Below are 8,266 nucleotides of genomic sequence, written 5' to 3' on the forward strand. Positions count from 1 at the left end.
ACTCAGGTAATACCACACCCAGTCTAGCCAGAATCAGGTACCCAGATGCCCTTCTGAGGACATTAGCATCCCCCAAACTCTGAGGCCAAAACTGGGGCATTTCCCTACACCCAGCCCAAGGGGACAGAATCTTCCCCAGTCCTGAATTTGGGACCAGGTCAGTTATCAAAGCTAGGACTTGGAGACCAGGATATAGCCAATTTGAAACTTGGGCAGGACCCAGAGGCACTAGGACTAAGGAATTCTCAGATCTTGAACCCAACTCCAAGGCTTTTCCAGACCCTACCTCAGCTCTTATTCCATATCAAAGTATCGCAAAACCTCAAACCCAAGACCTAGGTGTTCTCAGCCATCTGGGTACAAAGCTCAGGCAGCCTAATCTTGTTGAACCTCTGGTGCTAGGTAGCCCTGACTCTCACCACTTACCTTCCTGGCTTCACTCCCCTCAAAGTTCTACAGTGGTAAGGGAGTGGGATGGGGGCAAGATGTCTACTGGGAATGGGATGGATAGATGATAGAGATAGATAGATAGATAGATAGATAGATAGATAGATAGATAGATAGATAGATAGATAGATAGATAGATAGGTGTTGTCACAAAAATAAAGGTCATTGCATCTCAAGCCAATTTCAGCCTCCTGAATAGAGAATCCTTGGGTGTTTTAATGGATGTAAGTGACCTGCTTTTTTAATTCTACTAAAAACTTCCCAACAGGGTATAAATTACTCTTATCAAATATGTAGGTTGAAGGGACAACTTCTGAGCTCCTTCCTCAAACCTCTTACTTCTAGAGAGGAATTAAAGCATGGGGTAGTTAAGACATGAAATAGTTACTCTTCATTTGTATTACTAAGGGGTTTTGGGGTTGGCTAGATCTGTGAGAAAAAAAGGCAAAGCAGCCCATATCACAAAGCAATAAAGCCAAAACAAATTATATTGTAGGCTGTTACCACAGTGTTATTATATATATTTTCCCTGCAAAACATAGGGCGCCCAAACACAGGGCTGACAGAGGAGCAACACATAGATTCTGTTTATACATTTATTATAGAAATTCCTTTCCAGTGTGGGTTGTCTCTTGAGCCCAGATCCACTGGCACAAAAAAGTTTACCAGGTAAAGGGAATAGTGTGATGCCCAGCTCCAGAAAGTCAGATATATCATACAAAACACAGCTCTGTGAATTTGTTTTAAAAGTGGTATATGGAAGGAAAGCCAAGAAAGATGAGACATGATCCATGGCCAGACGTAACCTGAGGATTTTACTAGCTGCCAATGTTCATGCAGTACAGCATTTCCCCTCCACTATACCCTATAATTCTGCCCTTTTCTTTCCTCAGGGCTAAAGATAAACAACCAAAGACTGGGCCTCAGTCTATGAGCAGATGCATTGGGTAGCTAAGATGGGCTCCATCAGGTACCTATGGGTTATGGGAAAATGCACCTAAGCTCCCCCCACCCAGAGTTCAACCCATCCAAGTTTAGGCAAAGAGCCAACCTCTCCAAGAACTTCCCTGGTAGGGAGTTGTGTTCATATTTTAATTTCTTGGATGTTCAGAACAGGGTCCATTTCACGAATGGACTAGGGGACAGGAATGAAGCCAATCAAGACAAGATCATAGTTTCCATTTTATAAAACTTGTCTAGTATGGGAAAAAACAATGAACATTAAAACACAACTGTAAATAGAAATAAAGGAGGGGCTTGGAGTTCCCATTACATCATCCCCTGTTTTTAAAAGCTGGCTGAGGCCCCCCACCTTACTATGCCCATGGGGAGCAAGGGTACTCAGAAGGTCAGCTTGGTGCCCAAAATTGAGTGACCACACCCCAGGGCTCAGCAAGATTGGCTTTGTGCTCACGAAGAAGCATTCATGCCCAGGCCAACAAGGGGCCTATCCAAAGGGGTCAGACCAATGTCCCTGGTGTCTGAGGGTCAGAGCTGGATGACTGCTGCCCATCTAAAGTCAGGTCACTTAAACGAGTCCTCAGCTCCGATGGATACAGGAAGTCCGTGTAGTACCTTTAGAAGGGGTAGCAGGAACCGGAGAACAGATTGAAGATGGAGAAGAGGAGAAAAGACAGACATGACACAGAGAAAGAAAAGAGGTTTGTTAAGGAAGTGAAAATAAGCATAGAACAGAGCATCTTACAGAGGAAGAGAAAGGTGGAGGAACAGAATGTCCCTTCCTTCCAGCATCCTGGCTTCAAGGCTCATTTTCAGCAGACATGCATTGGCTGTTAAGCTATTAGAGCTTGGTAAAGAATTAAAGCTACCAACACCCAAGATACCCTTCCACTGGGACCCTTTGCAGCTGTTTGCTGGCCTGGATACTTTTGCCACCTGCCTCGACCCATACCCATCAGTAAAAGCACCCCCCATACCTGTTGGAGACAGGGGGCGCTGTGAAACTCCTTGAGTGCGGGAGTGATGCCTGGCTGGGGGTCCCATACAGCACCTGGCCCACCTCATAGCAACGGGTATGGAGGAAGGGTTGGTGTGGTGGGCCCATGTGAGGGAGCACATTCCGGCGCTGAGGCCCTGCAGCCAGTCCTGAGTTCCGGATATACCAGTCCCTCAGCCCCTCCAATGCAAGGTTCTTGTGGCCGCTGCGCTCAACAGGCAGGGGGAAACGGGTGGGTGGGTGCATCCATAGCAGAGGAGGTGGATGCACCTCTGGGCCCTCAGAGGCCTCTGGGGCCAAGCCACAGGGCTTGGTGCGGGTAGCACGAACATGGGGGTCCTTGCTGTGAAGGAGAGGGCTGCTGCCATCAGCTGCATACATAGGTGGTGAGCTTGGGAATATGGTGAGGGGCCCATCCCGGCGGGTGAGAGGTCCTGGGACCTCAGCTGCAGATACCAGCTCCCCCCAACCTACTCCACCATTACCTCTGGGCAGGCCCTGTTCCAGAGAATAGTCCAAGAGGAAGTCCCCACACACAGGTGGGTGCTTAGGGGCCCCACGAGAGGCAGGGGCAGCTGAGCTGGGCCGGGCAGCCCGAGGAGGATCCGAGGGACCAGCTGTGCGAGAGGAGAATGCAAGGACTAACTGTGGGTGCTCATATAGCACCTCACTGCTCTTACAGACCGGGGGACCAGCAGCAGCGGGATGAAGAGTGGCAGGTGAGGAGCCAGCTCCCTCTTCAGTGGCCCAGTCCACAAGCAAAGCCTCAGAGCTGTTGCTGCGGCGGGTGCGAGATGCAAAGAGGGAGGCGTGGTCAGAGGCAGGGTCTTCAGTCCAGGGAAAGCCCATCTGAGAGTCCTGGCTGCTGGACCATTGTCGAGAATGGAGGCCTTCAGGTCTGGAAGCACAGGGTAACAATGGATGTATTGCCAATAAAAGATGAGTTGTTAATCAGTTGAGTTTAATGCCTTCCTTAGCTGTTTCTGTGAATTTTCATCTCTAATATGGGTCCAGGTTAAGAAACTGTATGAAGATGTAAGGTGATGAGTATTTAAAGTTTCTATTACAGAGTTGAAGGAGTATTCTGGTGGCCTAGCAAGAAGCTGTGCTGCAATCCTGAAGGCATGTGGTTCTAATCCACCAGATGCTCCACAGGAACAAGATGAGTAATCTCCTCTCATGCCATTAACTGCCTCTGAAAACCCACCGGAGAGTCAGCTATGGGATGGTTCTGACTCAATGGCAAACAACAACAGTGGCAAGAAGATGCATTGCAATCCCAAAGGCACATGGTTTGAATCCATAAACTGTTCTCTGTGAGAAAGATGGGCAATCTCCACCTGTGCAATTTACTTCCCAGTTGGAGGGTTGGCTCAGACTTGAAGGTACTCAACAACAACAGTATTCCAGAGTTAAGGGAAGAAGTAGGGAATATATGGTGGGGAGTTCTGGGGCTATTAGCCCTAAGGGAGAAGTGAATATGTATAGGGTTAGAAAGGAAATGCTAGCCAAAGAAGGGTCTGTCAGAGGGATCTTCCAATCTTAATACATCTGAATCCTTATTCCCTGCTAAGACTCTGCTGCCTGCCTCCAGGATGAAGTCTTAATTTAGGATTGGAGTTTAAGAACCTTCCTAAACTCCATTTCATAATACATATGACCCTTACAGGTTTTAAGCTCCACAAGGACAGAAACTTTGTTTATTCATTGTCTAGAGACAACTTTTAGGCACATGTAAAACCGATCCTTTTATGCCTACAGTATCTTTTGATGGCAGAAATTTTTTATACCCATTTCACAAATGAGACGTTAGACAACAGTTCAAAGAAGGGAAATAACTTGTGTAAAATGCACAGAAAAGCTCATACTCTAAACTTCCGTGCTTCTCTTACAAATCCTCACCCAAATCCTTTCTACTAGGATAACTCCTATTCACCGTTCAATGTCCAGCCTCCCGTATTTTTTTAAAAAATAAGTGATTTTAACAAAAGTTTACAGAAAGGTTGGTTTTTATTCATTCATTGTTGTATATTTTCCTCCCTCCCCCTTCTCTCCCCCTCCCCTCTCCATTTTGCAATGCACTTCTTGTTGCAGATTATTGTCATACATGCCTAATAATACATTCCTTTCAGCTATATTCTTTTTTTCCCATCCATACTCTTTAATAATGCTCTTCTCAAAAATCTAAGTTAAAACTAACTTCCCTCCTCTGATCCTCAAACCCACTCTTAGAGTCTCCTTACTTGCAGAGCTGGGGGCCAGTGCCCCGGGTAAGGACAGGAGTGGCAGGCACACTTCGTCCCTCAAAACTGGAGGCACTCCTGGGTAGTGAACGTGTGGGGCTAAAAAGAGACAGGCAGGCCCAGTTGGGGGCCAGGTTAGAGATCACACCCACCATCAGGCCTTCCTCCTGGCCCAAGGTCAGGATTTCATGTAAACTCATGTGGAAGGGAGGGTAGGGTTTGCCTTCACCTGGTGGGGCTGGCCACAGAATTCCGCCGGCTCTTCAGATCCACATAAAGATCTGATGGGAGTGGTTTCCATGGGGCTCGCCGCTCAGGACTGCCCCCAGATACTACTCGAACCTGATCCCAGGCCTTGGGTGGTGAGAGCCGTTCAGCCAGAGGGAAGCAGCTACGAGGTTCCTCTGAGTAGAAGGGAGAAAGTAGGAGAGAAGTCAGTGAGAGGCCGCCCAGAGGAGTAGGGCAAGTTGGAGCAAAGAAAGCAAAAGAAGCAGTGAAAAGAAGCTACACTGCAATCCCAAAGGCATGCGGTTCGAATCCACCAGATACTCCGCTGGAGAAGGAGGGACAATATCCTCCTGTGCCAGTTGGATCTGATTTGACAGTACACAACAAGAAAAAAAAGCAGTGAAGGGGCAAAGAGCTGGCACAGGGTTAAGACAGCTGAAGAGGAGTTAAAGGACAAGAGGAGGAGAAGGGTTATGGGGTAGGAACTGAAACTGAGGGAACAATATTAAGATGAAGTTAAGAAAAGGAGGGGTTCCCACAGGAAGATGGGTAATGGCTAAGGAGGAGTAGGTGGAGATGAAAAGGACTGAACATTAAAGGGTAGGACACAGGACATAGGAAGGGGCAAGCCAGGATGATACGAGTCCTCACCATTATCATGGCTGGCCCCAGATTCTGAGAGGGAGCTGCTCTCTGAATGCAGAACTACGTCTTCTACAGGTAAGAAGGGGGAGAAACAGGTCTAAAAATCCAAGCCCTTCTGGATATATTTCCTCCCTAGTCTGTTCCTTTTCCAGAATTCATCTTCATTTCAATCCAAAATCACCATGAGGGGCTTGGTTTATCACTATACAAGTATCCAATGGCCCAACCCCTTCAACAGGTCAACTTAACTCTTCTTAGAGTTTGGATCTCTTAAGTTTGGACTACCTCCCTATATTCATCAGATGTTCATTCATCCCGCCCCCAAAAGTTCATTAGCCAGTGTGAATGGACCAGTCCACTCAGTGAATTAACTTTCCCACCATGGGAGATGGGTGACAGGATTTTTATGGGATGATGGGATCTGGCTCACCTTGGCTTAGTTGAACAAAGCGTGTGCTCAGGCAGGCTCCCTGGGTGGTGATAACTGCTCCTGTGGACAGCGGCAGTGGCTGGGGTGGTGGGAGCACTGGAAGGCCAAGGCAGGCCCGGACATTCCCAAGTTGCTCCTCCAGCTCGTGCAGCCTCCGAAGTGCATCTGCCTGGACCTGGCGCCTGCGCCGGCGCTGCTCAACACTCAGCTCAGGAGCCAGGGCCAGGCGGCGAGCAGCTGCTGCAATCTGCTGCTGCACTGATACCTCGCGCTCCAAGGCCTCAAGAGCCAGCTCCTGTAGGGCCCATCCAAAAGGAATGGGACAGCCAAGCACCAAGATGGACAATTAGAAGCAGAGCCCATCTACACCGGAAATGTGGCTTGCTCTTCCTGGGGGTGGAACTTATTCATTCCCTGGAGGTTAGGATTGCCCATCTTCTTAGGAGTAGTGGACTACCCTGACTGAGTTGGGGACCAGCTGGAGTTTGTCATACCTAGAGGCAGGGCCTATATTGGGACCTGTTCCTTTGCCTTGTCCTGAAAACCACTGTACCTCTTTACAGAACCCACCTCCCTCAAACCCATTTTAGCCTCTCCCAGGCCTGGGCTCAATCTCTATTTTGCCTGTTTTCCCTCTACGCTCCTCCTCCTTTGTACCGTTCCTTCCCCAACTACCAAAATGCTCTTTAAATCAGCTCACCTCAGCAGGGTACAAGGAGTGGTATGCTGGGTTGGGGTGTGATGGAGGGTATGTGCGGGCTGCAGGGGGCCGCCGTCGGACCAACTGAGGTTGTTCACCAGGCTCCAAAGGGCACTCAGGGGGCAGTTGGCCAGTTAGCTCCTAGGTGGGAGTCAGGAATCAGAGACTACCAAGAGTTAGTTGCAGGGAGGAGATGTACAAAGTAGTAATGACTCCAAAGCTACAGAGGTCCTACTAGAAGCCTGGCTCTGTTTAGTATCTCACACATGTTATTTCTCTTTCTTTTCCCAGGTACACACTGTAGAGTCTCAGTCCCTAAATGATCCAAATCCCTGGGGTAGTGGAATTAAAAAATTTTTATAAAGGCAACACAGCCTATACATTGCTTATTATATAACACTCTGATCAGAATCCGAGACTTCATACTCCGAGCCACATTATTATTTCTGACAAGCTGTATAGATATCCACACCAAACTTGTTGCAGATGAGTTGATTCTAACTTGTAGTGACCCTATAGGACAGGAGAACCACCTCATAAGGTTCCCAAGGCTATATATGTTAAAGAAGTAGACTGTCACATCTTTCTCCAACAGAGAAACTAGTGGATTCAAACCACTAAACCTTTCAGATAGAAGCCACTAAACCACGTGCCATAAGGGCTCCTTCATTAAAAACACACTTCATTATTATTTCTGGCAAACTGTGTGAATATTCACACTAACTGCGATAAAGAGAAATTATAAATCATTCCATGTCAGTTCAGGTCGGATACTGCTGCCAAATTTTGGAAATAACTTTTGGGGTTTTATTTCAGAACTATAGATAAAGGATTATGGTCCTATATCACCAATTTAATGGATTTAAAAGTTCTCAGCTAAGCTCTGATGAAATAGAGGGTGACAGATATTCTATACACACTACCTCAATTTGCCTACCCCGCTCCCCACTCCTTACGCCCCTGGGGTCAATCCCTCACCGCTTCCCGAAGACACATTTTTCGTAGTTCCTGAAGTTTCAGGCTCAGCATCTCCTGCAGGGCCCGCTGTCGGTCAAGCAGCCCCCGCAGACGTTCTGATTTCACCTGGGAGGTGACCTCTCCGAACAGGGCAGCTGGACACAGAGGGAGCAAAGATAAGTGGGACAGTCAGGGCACCCTGGAACAGCTGTGGTGCCAAGGAGCTCAATTCTCAAGAGGACAGGTAGTGAGTGACTCAGAGAAGGCAAAGAAACAAAAGGAGAGGGAACTAATCACAAACCTGGGGCATTGAAGGTGGTAGAACTTATCAGCTGACCTTTGATTTCCATTTTGGTGCTGTTAAGAGTTTGTGGTTGATGGCTGGACAAAGCCTAGAAATGATGCACAAGAGCCATTAAGGAAGTACATTCCATAATACTCAACCCTCACCCCTACCCGGCACCCCACCCACCTGCTTGACCTGCCCTTTCAGAAACTTTGTCAATGCCTGAACCCACTAGGGCCTCCCCAAATGGTGCTGGCCCTGGTACCTTGATTCCCTTCCCATTGAGTGGGAGTACAGTAAGTGGGGAGCTGGGCGGACTTATACCACCACCTCAGAGGCCCATGGGCCACAGCCAGGAGTCTTGCCTGGGAAG

General features: G+C 48.0%; 1 protein-coding gene across 2 annotated transcripts; it reads right to left on the reverse strand.

The window, feature by feature from the left end:
• Positions 1 to 1,907: 1,907 nt before the first annotated feature.
• On the reverse strand, positions 1,908 to 7,990 carry CCDC120 (coiled-coil domain containing 120). Of its 2 annotated transcripts, none has more exons than XM_006902713.1 (9): positions 7,909 to 7,990; positions 7,629 to 7,762; positions 6,651 to 6,791; positions 5,951 to 6,245; positions 5,527 to 5,589; positions 4,877 to 5,051; positions 4,648 to 4,746; positions 2,385 to 3,302; positions 1,908 to 2,022 (listed from the first exon to the last, which is right to left on the reverse strand). In XM_006902713.1, exons 1-9 carry the CDS (start codon positions 7,955 to 7,957, stop codon positions 1,908 to 1,910), a joined length of 1,989 nt encoding a protein of 662 aa, XP_006902775.1. In that variant the 5' UTR covers positions 7,958 to 7,990. The 2 variants fall into 2 exon arrangements, with proteins under 2 accessions (XP_006902775.1, XP_006902774.1); XM_006902712.1 differs by having other exon boundaries at positions 7,945 to 7,957.
• Positions 7,991 to 8,266: the final 276 nt, after the last annotated feature.

This window comes from Elephantulus edwardii, unplaced genomic scaffold, assembly GCF_000299155.1.
Source record: "Elephantulus edwardii isolate Elephantulus edwardi_28Jun2011 unplaced genomic scaffold, EleEdw1.0 scaffold00441, whole genome shotgun sequence".
In the NCBI taxonomy this organism is placed as follows: Eukaryota; Metazoa; Chordata; class Mammalia; order Macroscelidea; family Macroscelididae; genus Elephantulus; species Elephantulus edwardii.

What these genes read in the sequence shown, in the direction of transcription:
- CCDC120 (XM_006902713.1), bottom strand. Translation starts at nt 7,957, where the DNA reads ATGGAAATCAAAGGTCAGCTGATAAGTTCTACCACCTTCAATGCCCCA. An exon ending in AAATGTGTCTTCGGGAAGCG is followed by an intron (nt 6,792 to 7,628) that starts GTGAGGGATTGA and finishes ACTCCCACCTAG; the next exon opens with GAGCTAACTGGCCAACTGCC. An exon ending in TCTGTGGCCAGCCCCACCAG is followed by an intron (nt 4,747 to 4,876) that starts GTGAAGGCAAAC and finishes GTCTCTTTTTAG; the next exon opens with CCCCACACGTTCACTACCCA.